Source organism: Equus quagga, chromosome 2 (assembly GCF_021613505.1).
Source record: "Equus quagga isolate Etosha38 chromosome 2, UCLA_HA_Equagga_1.0, whole genome shotgun sequence".
Lineage (NCBI taxonomy): Eukaryota > Metazoa > Chordata > Mammalia > Perissodactyla > Equidae > Equus > Equus quagga.
The window spans coordinates 150555312-150569973 of record NC_060268.1 but is presented as its reverse complement, the minus strand read 5'-3'; the positions used below and the strand labels follow the sequence as shown (position 1 = coordinate 150569973).

The 14662-nt window shown below is 37.2% G+C and overlaps 1 protein-coding gene across 1 annotated transcript in view; it reads right to left on the bottom strand.

Annotated features, from left to right (window-relative positions):
* The window catches only part of LOC124235649 (cytochrome P450 2C19-like), a 56349-nt gene that overhangs the window by 28633 nt on the left and 13054 nt on the right, over nt 1-14662 (bottom strand). Inside the window, exons 4-5 of the mRNA XM_046653921.1 lie at nt 13918-14078; nt 12545-12721 (exon numbers count right to left, since the gene is read on the bottom strand). Of these exons, the coding sequence (XP_046509877.1) occupies nt 12545-12721; nt 13918-14078 (338 nt within the window). The remainder of the gene's footprint in view (nt 1-12544; nt 12722-13917; nt 14079-14662) is intronic.

The following is a 14662-nucleotide window of genomic DNA, read 5'->3' as shown; positions in this document are numbered from 1 at the left end:
TCTGACTTATTTCACTCAGCATAATACCCTCAAGGTCCATCCATGTTGTCACAAATGGCCAGATTTCATCATTTCTTATGGCTGAGTGGTATTCCATAGTGTATAAATACCCAATCTTCTTTATCCATTCGTCAGATGAGGATTTTAAACAACTATGATTAATAAGCTGGGGGGGTTGATGGATAAGATAGAAAGCATGCAAGAATCAGACGGGCAATGTAAGCAGAGAGATGGAAATTCTAAGAAAAAAGCAAAAAGAAGTGCTAGAGATCAAAAATGCTGTAACAGAAAGGAAAAGTGCCTTTAAAGGGCTTATTAGCACACCAGACACAGATGAGGAAAGAATTCCTGAGCTTGGGGATATCTCAGTGGGAACCTCCAAAACTGAAAATAAAAGAGAACAAAGACTTAAAAAAGAATAAAGCATATCCAAGGACTATGGGACAATTACAAAATGTTTAACATTTATATTATATGTAACATACATGTAATGGGGAAAAAGAAGGAGAAGAAAGAGAAAAGGCAAAAGAAGAAATATTTGAAAGAATAATGACTGAGAATTTCCCCAAAATTAGTATTAGACACCAAACCATAGATCCAGGAAGCTCAAAGAACAGTAAACAAGATAAATGCCAAAAAATTTTAAAACTGCTCTTAGGTGTGTATTTTCCAACTAGGAAAACTAAAAGATAAGTAAAAATTTTTGAAAGAAGCCAGAGGAGAAACTGTAGAGGAACTTAGGTATGGAGGAGCAAAGGTAAGAATTACATCTGACTTCTCCTCACAAACCATTCAAGCACTAAGACAGTGGAATGAAATACTTAAAGTGTTGTCAGAGAAAAAAACATCAATCTATATTCTGAACCCTGCAAAATTATCCTTCAAAAGTGGAGGAGAAATGAAGACTTTCTGAGACAAATAAAATTAAGGGAATTTGTTGGCAGTACAATGTCTTTGCAAGATATTAAAAGTTCTTTACAGAGAAGGGAAATCACATAGGTCAAAAACTCACATCTACATAAAGAGCTACAAAGAAGGAATAAGTGAAGGTAAAAAAAGTTTCATTTTCCTTATCCTTTTCTTTTTGGATGTATCAAAATTTATTCAATCAATCTCTTATATTGTGCATTTATTTCTAATATTTAATGAATATAAGCAATGTTGCAAAGAACTTTTTAACCCATGTCTGTGCACTTTTCCAATTTTTTTCCAGCTCCAGAATTTTTATTTTATTAAGGCCATAATAATTTGTAGCATTGTGAAATTTCAGTTATACATTATTATATGTCAGTCACCATATATATGTGCCCCTTTACCCCTTATGCCCCCTCCCCAACCCCCTTTCCCTCTGGTAACCACTAATCTGTTCTCTTTGCTCAGGTGTTTATCTTCCACGTAAGAGTGAAATCATACAGTGTTTGTCTGGCTTATTTCGCTTAACATAATACCCTCATGGTCCACCCATTTTGTTGTAAATGGAACAATTTTTTATTTTATGTGGCTGTGCAGTATGTCATTTTATATATACACTGCATCTTCTTTATCTATTCATCAGTCTAAAGGCACTCAGGTTGCTTCCACATGTTGGCTATTGTGAATAATGCTACAGTGAACCTAGGGGTACAGTGAACCTAGTCTCTTTGAATTGTTGATGTCAAGCTCTTTGGATAAATACCCAGTAGTGGAATAGCTGGGTCATATGGTATTTCTATTTTTAATTTTTTGAGAAATTTCCATACTGTTTTCCATAGTGGCTAAACCAGTTTGCATTCCCACCAGCAGTGTATCAGGGTTCCCTTTTCTCCACATCATCTCCAACATTTGTTACTTTTTGAAATAACATTTGCTATTTTTGTTAAGATCTCCTACTATTATTGTGTTGCTGTTAATATCTCCTTTTAGGTCTGTTAATAGTTGTTTATGTACTTTGGTGCTCCTGTGTTAGGTGCATACATATTTATAAGTGTTATGTCCTCTTGGTGAAGTCTCTTTTATTATTATATACTGCCCCTCTTTGTCTCTCATTGTCTTTTTTATCTTGAAGTATACTTTGTCTGATATAAGTATAGCAACACCTGCTTTCTTCTGTTTGCCATTAGCTTGGAGTATTGTCTTCCACCCATTCCCCCTGAGCTTGTGTTTGTCTTTAGAGTTTAGATGTGTTTCCTGGAGGCAGCATGTTGTTGGGTCTTGTTTTATAATCCACGCAGCCACTCTGTGTCTTTTGATTGAAGAATTCAAACCATTTGCATTTGATATAAGAGAGATTAATGCTGCCATTTTATCACTTGTTTTATGGTTGTTCTCTATTTCCCTTGTTTCTTATCCCATGTATTTCAGACTGCCAATTAAGTTTGGTAATTCTTTATGATGGTGCTCTCAGTTTTCTCTTTATTTATCCATTTGTTTCTCTGTTTTTATTTTTTGTTTAGAGGTTACTGTGAGGTTTGTATAAAGGGTCTTGTAGATGGGATAGTTCATTTTCTGATAGCCTCTTATTTCCTTAGTCTAAGTAGGTTCCATCCCTTTCCTCTTCCCTGTCTAAGTTATTGTTGTTGCAACTTATTTCCTTTTGTGTTGTGAGTTTGTGGGTAAAATGAAGTGATTGTAGTTATTCTTGATGTTTGCCTTCCCTTTATATTTAATGTTATAATTAAGCATCTGCTAACCTGTTCTGATAGGGAGCTGTAATTTTCTGATTGTGTCTGCCTATTTATCTCTTTGCTCAAGGCTTTGTAAACCCTTTCTGTTATTATCAAGTATGAGGGGGCTTCTTGATCATTTCTGGTATGTGAAGTCTTGTGGTGATGAACTCCCTCAGGTTTTGTTTATCTGGGAAAGTTTTTATTTCTCCATCATACCTGAAGGAGATTTTTGCTGCATAGGGTATTCTTGGCTGAAGGTTTTTATCTTTCAGAATTTTCAATATGTCCTTTCCAGTCTCTCCTAGCCTAGAAGGTTTCTGCTGAGAACTCTGCTGAAAGCCTGATAGGGATTCCTTTATAGGTTCTTTTCTTCTGCCTTGCTGCCCTTAATATTATTTCTTTGTCATTGTCTTTTGCCAGTTTTACTAATAAATGCCTTGGAGAAGGTCTTTTTACATTGATGTAAATTAGGAGTTCTATGAGCTTCTTTTACTTGTAATTCCAGCTCCTTCCCCAGGTTTGGGGAGTTCTCAGCTACTGTTTCTTTCAACAAGCTGTCTGCTCCTTTCTCCCTCTCTTCTCTTTCTGGAATACCCATAATCCTTATGTTGCATTTCCTAATTGAGTCAGATATTTCTCTGAGAATTTCTTCATTTCTTTTTAGTCTTAGTTCTCTCTCCTCCATCTGAAGCATTTCTATATTTCTGTCCTCTAAATTGCTAATTCTGTCATCCATAATATCAGCTCTGTTATTTAAGGACTCCAGATTTTTCTTGATCTCATTCATTGTGTTTTTCATCTCCAACGTTTCCAATTGATTTTTCTTTATAGTTTCAATCTCTTTTGTAAAGAATTCCCTCTCTTCATTAATTTTATTCCTGATTTCGTTGAACTGTCTTTCTGAGTTTTCTTGTAACTCATTGAGTTTTTTTATGATAACTATTTTGAATTATCTGTCATTTAGATTGTAGATTTCTGTGCCTTCAGGATTGATTTCTGGGTGTTTGTCTTTTCCTTCTAGTGTGGAGTATTACCATACCTCTTCATATTATTTGATGGGGTGGATTTGTGCTGTCACATAGTTTTGGTATGTGGTTGCAGATTCCACCTCCTGCCCCTGGAGTGGAGGCGGGGAAGGCAGGAGCTGCACATTCTGAGCCCACTGTGATCCCTGGCAGCAGTGCCTGCTCAAGCCTGGGACACTCCTTGGGACCAAAGCAGCACCATGGGCTCCCCCACCAGATGGGAAAGTGATCATGTGGGGGCTCAGAGCTGCTACTGCCTGCTGTCACAGTCCTGGTGAGAGGCACTCCCATTGCCATATAATTCAGCAATTCTACTTCTGGATGTATACCCAAAAGAATTAAAAGCAGGATATCAATGAGATATTTTCACACGTATGTTCATATAAGAATTATTCACACTGGCCAAAAGGTGGAAGTAACGCAAATGTCCATCAACAGTTGATTGGATAAGCAAAATGTAATATATAAATGAAATGGAATATTATTCAGCCTTCAAAAGGGAAGAAATTTTGCAAACTGCTACAACATGAATGAGTCATGAGTTATTTCCTAAGTGAAATAAGCTAGTTACAAAAGGACAAATACTGTATGATTCCACTTTCATGAGCTACCTAGAGTACTCTAATTCATAGAGACAGAAAGTAGAATCACGATTTCCCAGAGCTAGGGAGAGGGGAAATAAAAGTTATCTTTTAATGGGTACAGAGTTTCAGTTTGTAATATGAAAAGAATTCTGAAGATAGATCATTATGATGGTTTCACAACAATACTTAATACCACTAAACTGTATACTTAAAATGGTTAAAACAGTAACTTTTATGTTATGTGTACTTTGCCACAATTTTTTTTAATTTCAAAAGTAGATACCATGACCAAGTGGGATTTATCCCAGAAATGCAAAGAGGATTCAATATAAGAAAATCAATCAGTGTAATACAACACATGTTAGGATGAAAAGAAAACCCATTACCATCTCAATAGATACAGAAAAAGAATTTGGCAAATTTCAACATCATGATAAAAACACTCAGAAAACTACAAATAGAAGAGAACTTCCTTATCCTGATAAAGTGAATTTATGAAAACTCCAAAACTAAATGATACTCAATCGTGAAACACTAAAAGAGTATCCCTTAAAATCAGGGAAAAAACAAGGATGTCCACTTTCACCACTGCTGTTTGAAATAGCACTGGAAGGACAGTGACGTCAGCAACATGGCAGAGTAGGAAGCCCTACCTCTAACTCATCCACAGAGACACTGATAAAATGATGATTTTTGTTCCAAAACACCTTAAAGAGAAATTCAGAATCCAGCAAAAAAGTAGACACCCTAGAGGAGCACAACCTGACAGTATTTTCACTTATACCAGTAAGAAGAACAATTTCACCTTACCTGCCCCAGTCCCTCTCCCAAATCAGCTTAGCTCAACAGTGAGAAGGTCACCTCACGCCATGATTTCTCTACAGGGGAAGGAGAAGTGAGACTGGAGTGTGTGCATGGCTGCCTGACCTTCTGGCCACACGAGGCATCCTCCATGGGGGAATTTTTATCCTACCTCATAGCAGGCACTGGATGACCTTCAGAGCCCTGTGCCCAGGGCAGCTGGGAAAAAAGGAAAGAGGAAGAACAGTGCTTTACAGCCAGAAATGCTCTCGGAGATTGAGAAAAGTTACATAACTGAGGTTTTTCCTCCACAAAGGAAGAAAGAAAGTGCAGGGGGGCTTATAACTAAGAATACAGTGCACCTTATGGAGAAATTTTGTCTGACCTCAAACTGAGTACTGAGTGACCCACAGAAAGTGGCCCCTAGGGACAGCTAGGTAAAAAGGAAAGGGAAAGATGAGCCATTACACCCAGCACTGCTCTGAGAGATTGGGAACAGATGCAGAACTGAGGTTTTTCCTCCACCACGGAGGGAAGGTAGTAAAGGGAGCCTTATCCTAAGCATTTCAGAGTGCCTACATGGAGCCAGTTTCTATCTTGTCTCCTACCAACTACTGTACAACCTCTAGACTCAGTTCCCTGGGACAGTTAGCAACACAAAAAAAGAAGCCAATATTACCCTGATACCAAAACCAAACAAGGACAACATAAAAACAGAAAATTGCAAGCCAATATCATTGACGAACATTGATGCAATAATCCTCAATGAAATCCTAGCAAATCAAACACAACAATACATTGAAAAGATCATACATCATGATCAAGTGGAATTTATTCCAGGGATGCAGGGATGGTTCAACATCCACAAGTAAATCAATGTGATACACCACGTTAACAAAATGAAGAATAAAAATTACATGATCATCTCAATAGATGCAGAGAAAGCATTTGACAAGATACAGCATCCACTTATGATAAAAATTCTGAATAAAATGGGTATACAAGGAAATACCTCAACATAATAAAGACCATATATGACAAACCCACAGCTAATATCATTCCCAAAGGAGAAAAACTGAAAACTATCCCTCTAAGAACAGGAACCATAAAAAAGATGCCCAATTTCACCACTCTTATTTAACATAGTATTGGAAGATCTAGCCAGAGCAACTGGGCGAGAAGAAGAAATAAAAGGGATGCAAATTGGAAAGGAAGAAGTGAAACTGTCACCATTTGCAGATGACATGATTTTATATATAGAAAACCCTAAAGAATAAACCCAAAAACTTTAAGAAATAAAAAATGAATATGGTAAATTTGCAGGATATAAAATCAACATACGAAAATCAGTTGCATTTCTATGCACTAACAGCGAAGTACCAGAAGGAGAAATTAAGAATACAATCCCACGGACAAATGAAAGAGAAAGAATAAAATACCTAGGAATAAACTTATCCACAGAGGTGAAAGATCTGTACACTGAAAACCATAAAAAATTTTTGAAAGAAATTGAAGAAGACACAAAGAAATGGAAAGATATTCCATGCTCTTGGATTGGAAGAATAAACAGTTAAAATCTCCGTACGTCCTAAAGCAATCTACGGATTCAATGCAATACTTATCAAAGTTCCAGCAACATTTTTCACAGAAATAGAACAAAGAATTCCAAAATTTATGTGGAACAACAAAAGACTCCAAATAGCCAAAGGAATCCTGAGAAAAAAGAACAAAGCTGGAGGTACCACAATCCCTGATTTCAAAATATACTACAAAGCTATAGCAACCAAAACAGCATAATACTGGCACAAAAACAGACACACAGATCAATGGGACAGAATGGAGAGCCCAGAAATAAACCCACATGTCTATGGGCAGCTAATTTTCAACAAGGCCGTCAAGAACATACAATGGAGAAAGAAAAGTCTCTTCAATAAATAATGTTGGGAAAACTGGACAACCACACGCAAAAGAATGAACGTAGACCATTATCATACACCATACACAAAAATTAACTCAAAATGGATTAAAGGCTTGAGTGTAAGATCTGAAACAATGAAATTTCTATAACATAGGCAGTATGCTCTTTGACATCGGTCTTAGCAGCATATTTTCAAGTACCATGTCTGACTGGGAAAGGGAAACAATAGAAAGAATAAACAAATGGGAATACATCAAACTAGAGAACTTCTGCACAGCAAAAGAAGCCATCAAGAACATGTGGAGAAAAGGGAACTCTCATACACTGCTGGTGGGAGCACAAATTGGTGCAGCCACTGTGGAAAACAGTATGGAGATTCCTCAAAAAATTAAGAATAGAAATACTGTATGATCCAGCTATTCCACTGCTGGGTATTTATCCAAAGAACATGATAACACAAATGCATAGAGATACATGCACCCCTATGTTCACTGCAGCATTATTCACAATAGCCAAGAGTTAGAAGCAACCTAGGTGCCCAAGAAGGGATGAATGGATAAGGAAGATGTGGTATATATACACGTGGAATACTACTCAGCCATAAAAAGTGATGAAATCTGGCCATTTGTGACAACACGGATGTACCCTGAGGGTATTGTGCTAACAAAGTAAGTCAGAGGGAGAAAGTCAAATACCGTATGCTCTCACTCATAAACAGAAGAAAAAAACAACAACAAACAGTGACACATAAACAGAGATTGGAGTGCTGATTACCACAGGGGATGGGGTAGGGAGGAGGGCAAAGTGGTGATGGATTGTAACTATTCTTTGGGTGGTGAACATGATGTAATCTACACAGAAATTGAAATATAATGATGTACACCTGAAATTTATATAATAAACCAATGTTACCATAATAAAAAAAAGGGGGAGGCAAATGTCCTCTTACAGGCAGCATTGCTTGTGTAATTGGAAAAAAGCACAGAACTGAGTCTATTCTTCTAGGAGTGAGGAGGAGTTGAAGAGGTCTTTTCCCCAACTGTCATTGTAGTTTCTGCAAGGGGTCAGTCTCTATCTTGCCTGATATCAAGTACTCCTCACTGGTGAAATTCTCTCACAGTCAAAACCATTCCATAAAGAATGGGAAAGACAGCTGCTTCGTCCAATGCAAAGACAATACAGCAAACTTACACGAAACATGAAGAATCAAGTAAACACAACACAATCAAAGGAAGAAAACAAACCTCCCATTACCAACCTGAAAAAAAAGGATATCCATGAATTGCCTGGCAAAGATAAAAAGTTACCGACTTCGTGGAGCTCAGTGAGTAACAGGAGAACACAGACAACTAAATAAAATCAGGAAAATAATACATGAACAAGAGAGAAGTTCAACAAAGTGATAGAAACCATTTAAAAAACAGACAGAAATACTAGAACTGAAGAATTCTGAAGTGAAAAATTCACTGGAGGGATTCAGAAGCATATGTGATCAAGCAGAAGAAAAAAACCCATGAACTTGAATACAGGTGATTTGAAATTATCCGGTCAGAGAAGAAAAAAAAAAAAAAAAGAATGTAAAGGAGTGAAGAAAGCCTAACTTAAGATTAACCATTGAGCAAACCATTGAGGAAAAAGCTAGAACACCTATTTAAAGAAATAGTAGCTGAAAACTTTGCAAATCTGTAGAGGGAAATCAACATCCAAATTCATGAAGCACAAAGGAATCCAAATCAATTGAATTCAAAGAGCTAAATACTGAGATACATTATAATCAACTTGTCAAAATTCAAAAACAAAGAGAGAATATTGTAAGCAGCAAGAAAATAGTGGCATGTCACATACAATGGAGTCCTCATGACACTGTTGGCAGATTTATCAGCAGAAACTCTGCAGGCCAGGAAAGAGTGGGGTGATATATTCAAAGTGCTAAAAGAGAAAAACTTCCAAACAAGAACACTATACTTGGCCAAACTGTCCTTCATAAATGAAGGAGAGAGAAAGACTCTCCCAGACTAACAAGTTGAGAGAGTTCATCACCATTAGACCTGCCTTACAAGAAAATGCTAAAAGAAGTTCTTCAAACTGAAAAGCAAAGATGCTAAATAGCAGCATAAAAACATAAGAAAGTATAAAACAAATTGGTAAAGGTAACTATAGAGTCAAATGCAGAATGCTCTAATACTGTAATGGTGGTGAGTGAATCACTTGCAACTGTGACGTAAAAGTTAAAAGACAACAGTAATTAAAATAACCATAACTATAATTGTGTGTTAGCAGATACACAGTATAGAAAGACATAAATTAGGCTGGCCCTGTGGCCGAGTGGTTGACTTCATGCACTCTGCTTCAGCGGCCCCGAGTTTTGCTGGTTCAGATCCTGGGTGCAAACATGGTACTTCTTGTCAGGCCATGCTGAGGCGGCATCCCATATAGCACAACCAGAGGCACTCACAACTAGCGTATACAACAATGTACGGGGGGGGGCGGGGGGGGGCTTTGGGGAGAAGAAGGAAAAAAAAAAAAGATTGGCAAACACATGTTAGCTCAGGTGCCAATCTTTAAAAAAAGCTATAAATTGTGACATCAGTAACACAAAGTATGGAGAGAAGGAAGAAGTAAAAATGTAGCATTTTTGTGTGCAGTTGAATTTAGGTTATAAGCTTAAAATAAACTGTTACTATAAGGTTTTTTATGCAAGCCTCAGTACACACAAATAATAAACCTGTGGTAGACACACAATATATAAAAGAACAAAAACATATCACTAAAGAAAAATAATCAAATCACAACAGAAGAGAAGAAGAAAGGAAAAAAAGGAACAAAAAACACAAGACAATAATTTTTTAAACAGCAACAATAAGCCTTCACCTGTCATTAATTATGTTAAATGTAAATGGATTAAAATCCCCAATCAAAATGCATAGAATGACTGAATGGATAACAAGATACAACCCTATGTTGCCTATAAGAGACTACTTTAACTAAAGCTGAAAAAGGACACATATAGGCAGTAAGTGAAGAGGTGAAAAAAGATATTCCATGCAAATGGTAACCGAAACAGAGCAGGAGAGGCTATTCTTATATCATACAATATAGACTTTAAATAAAAAACTGTCTAAAGAGACAGAGAAGGTCATTATATAATGGTAAAGGGATCAGTTCATTGAGAGGGTATAACAATTGTAAATATACATGTGTCCAACATCAGAGCACTTAAATATATTAAGTAAATATCTACAGATATTAAGGGATAAATAGACAGCAATACCATAACAGTAGGCAAATTCAGCACCCTATGTTCAACAAAGGATAGATCATCTTGACAGAAAATGACTAACATTCCTACCAATAGTAGCAGAATACACATTCTTCTTAAGTTCAAACAGAATATTCTCCAAAATAAATCATATGTTAAGCCATAAAAGAAGTTTTAACAAATTTAATAAGATTGCAGTCTTTCTAGTATCTTTTCCAACCATATTGGTGTGAAACTAGAAATCAGTAACAAGAGGAAAATGAGAAAATTCACAAATATGTGGAAATTAAACACACTCCTGAACAACCAATGGGTCAAAGAATAAATCAAAGGAGAAATCAAAATGTATCTCGAGAATAATGCCAATAGAAACACAACACCTCAAAATTACTAGAATGCAGCAGGAGCAGTTTTAAGAGGGAAATTTATATCAATAAATGCCTACTGTAAGAAAAAAGATGGGTGATGTCATCAAGGTGGCAACATAGGTTTTCCCTAACTACAGTCCCCCTCACAAGGTCGACTAGCAGCTATCTATAGAGAAGACACCATAGTGAAAATCCCAGAGCCCAGGGGTGAGGCTGATGCACCCCCCTGGACCACAGAAACTGAGAAGAACTGCCTTAGAAACTAAGAGGAGCAGTTTCACTTTGACCCTCCCCAAGGCCAGCAATAGGATCTTCAGTTTCTCCAATGGAAAAAAAAGGTGGACAACCAAGTCCCCCAGCACTGTGAGACATTTCCCAGGAGGCCTACTTGGGTCTCAACTCATAGGGATCTCTGGGGGAATCTGAAGGGCTTGCACACTGGGCATAAGAGAGAGACCAGAAAGGGGCTGTGCTTACAGTAACCAGTGTTCAGATCTTGGCAGACTACATTCCTGCCTGAAGCAGTGCCCAAGCAGAGATCCCAGCCAGGCAGTGTGCCCATCTGTAGAGACAAGCTGGTGGCGCAGTTCGGCCAGAGATCTTGGTTAGCAGTTCTGCCTAATTTGGCTGTCAGCCAATGAGATACATCAGCCATGGAGCCCATTCTTCACCCCAACAGGGCAAGGAAGCCAGTTCACAGTTCTGCCCCACTAGGAAGCTTGGTCACAGGCACCCAGCAGCAGCAGAGGGTAACCTATGGCCTTCTTGGGCAAGGAAGTAAATTTGCAGTCCCACCCAACTGCAGAGCATAATGTCCAGTTCCACCCCACTGAGAAGTGTGGACACAGATTCCCAGCTGCCTTAGACCACATGCTACAGCCCATCCAAGCAGGGAAGAAAGTTCACCACTCCACCCAACTGCACAGGATACCCACATGTGCTACATTGCCAGGTATCCTAGCCACAAGCACCCAGCAGCTATGGAGCACATTCTATGGCCCACTCAGGCAGGGAAGCAAATTTGAAGCCTTGCCCAACTGCTAAGCATAGCCTTCAGTCCCATCCAACCAGAAAGCCAGTCTATCAATGAACAGAAGACTTGGAGCACACACTATGGCCTGCCTGGGCAGAGAAGCAAGTCAACAGTCACACCCAATTGCTGAGCATAGCCTCCAGTATACACGTATGAAAACAACATGTTGTACACTTTAAATATATACAGTGTTTACCGGCAATTATATCTCGATAAAGCTTAGAAAAAAATTCTTTTTTAAAAATAGTACTTGAAGAACTAATCAAAGCAATTAGGGAAGGAAAAGAAATAAAAGGCATCCAATTTTGATAGGAAGAAGTAAAACTGTCTATTTGCAGATAACATGATTCTGTATATAGAATCCCATAGAATACACAAAAAAATACCAGAGAGAATAAATGAATTCAACAGAATCGCAGGTACAAGACCAATGCAAAAATCAGTTGTGTCCCTCTACATCAGCAATGAAATGCAAATATCAGTGTGTCTCTACACCAGCAATGAACATCTCAAAATGAAATTAAGGAAACAATTTCATTTACAATAGCATCCAAAAGGATAAATATCTAATAATCTATTTAACAAAGGAGGTGAAAGCCTTGTACACTGAAAACTAAAACCCATTGTGAAAAGAAATAAAGAATGCTTAAATAAATAGTAAAACATCCCATATGCAAGTATTGGAGAATCTAGGATTGTTGAGATGGCAATATTCCTAAAGCACTGTAACAATTTAATTTTATATCTTTTATAATGCTTAGAGTAGATTCATGCATAAATGAGTACTTAAAATGCTTGTCAGCATTACTTGCCTGACGCATTGAAACATCCCTGGTAGATACGGAACTATTTAATGAACCACAAAATGCACAAGCAATCAAATAACTGAGCTGCTGTCATTAACATTTTACCTGCTCCATTTTGATCAGGAAACAATCAATAAAGTCCCGAGGGTTGTTAACGTCCAGGGATTCTTGGTGTTCCTTTGTTTTCTCCAAAACATAATTGTTTATATATGCAATATTTTTAAGCAATTTGTTATGACTCCCTGGGAAATAATCTAAGAGAACAGGGAAATGATTGCAGAGCTAGAAGAGAAAACAATTTAGTTTATTAAATAAAAGATATTTATTGAAGACTTATATACCATATGCCAAGCCCTGGTTAGAAACTGTACTATGAATATTAGTAAAATATAGTCTCTGTCTTGATAGACTTTTTTTTTTACTAATACATAATTTTCTATGCTGATAGATGCATTTGAGGGAGAAAATTCTGACCAGAGGATCAAAGATGAGGAATATTTCTTATACTCACACATCATGTTTATAGTATAAAAACATCTTTGTATCAATTCTTCCATTTTTTACATCAATTCTTCCCTACAATCTTGAAATATGAAATTGCATGAAATATTATGATTCACATTTTGTAGATGACAACAGAGTTTAAGGGAGTTTGGGCAACGTGATACAGAGCACAAAGCTAGTCCCTGCCATTTAGAATTCTGTCTAGAAGCCCCAAACTTAGAATCAGTATTTTATAACTGGGAGAGTCCTGAAGATGCCATGAAACATAACTCAACGTTTTATGTATAAAGTAACTGTGCACTGGAGCAGTTAAGTGATTTCTCCAAGATCACACCATTATCTTTTAGCAGAACGCAGAATATGTCAGCTCAGCACAGGTAAAAATGTGATGCCTGTTTGTGATTCATGTACCATAAAACCAATCATTTTGTCATCCCCAAAACAACTACCTTGTCAGTTAGGATGCCAACAAGGCATCAAACATTCCTACCCTAGTCAGTGTTCCCTGGCAGCATCGGTGGCCCCCAAGCATGCTCCCTCTTTGAAGGAGATATTCTCTTCCTTCTTCAATGCAGGTATTTCTGCCAACTAATGTGATGAAGAAGTCGCTAAGAGTTGATGGAATGACAATACTTGTGTGTAATGGAAGCCTTTCAAGAAGGGTCTGAAAGTCCATTTAATGCCATGGGCATGCTTTAGGGAAGTTAGCAAAGTACTTTATAAAAACTGGGCCTTGGAGTTTAGTGGAAAAACCACTGGACAGGGTCAAGGGATTGAATTCCAGTTCCGTATTCTGGGTGTATGTTTTATTGTCTGTCATTAAAGGCTCAGCCATCTTTCTCACATATTCGCTCCATGATACTATACTCTGGAGAGAACTGTGGCCTTCAAACATTCACTTCACCGAAGATATTTGGACTTCTTGGAGAAAAAGAGCATAAGCGATTCCGCGGGAAGAAAAAATCTTGGCCTACCTGCATCCATGGAGAGCTACCGATCCTGACATTTTCATCAAATTTTTTCATTATATTTAGAAAATTCTGATCTGTATAATCAAAACGATTCTGGAAAATGATGGAGCAGATCACATTGCAAGGAGCACAGCCCAGGATAAAAGTGGGATCACAGGGTGAAGCTAGAGAATCAGAAACAATTTTAAAACACCATTAAAATGTACATATGAACAATTTGTCTTTGAGATAACAGGTAAAGATAATTTTAGATACTCTAAAGCAATATCTTACCTACAAATTCCCTTAACATCAAAATATTCAACATGTATTAGATCAACACATCACCTTTACTTTAATCTGTATAGACTATTTCAAATAGCTAGTTAAATTATGTTTTCTATTATTCAGTTCACATCCACTGCCTTTATTTGTACTCTTTACACCCAAGGTGCCTGTTAATTTGGAAGGAAAAAAGGAAAAAACATTTAAAGAGGACATTTTTTATATCATTAGTAATTAAAGTTATTGGTACTGAATAGCATCTGCCTTCAAAGCCTGTAGAAAATTAAGCCCTGATATAGAAAAAGAGAGGTAGTTAGGGACCTTAAAAATGTTTTATGTATACTGAACAGTTGAAAGAATCATGTGTACAATTGGCAGAGGGGACGCTAAAGAGAGAGACCGTGGATGAATTCATGTATTTGAAAGAATAAGTGTAAAAAACTAGGGAACATTCTTGTATAAGAAGAAAAACTAATACAAATGA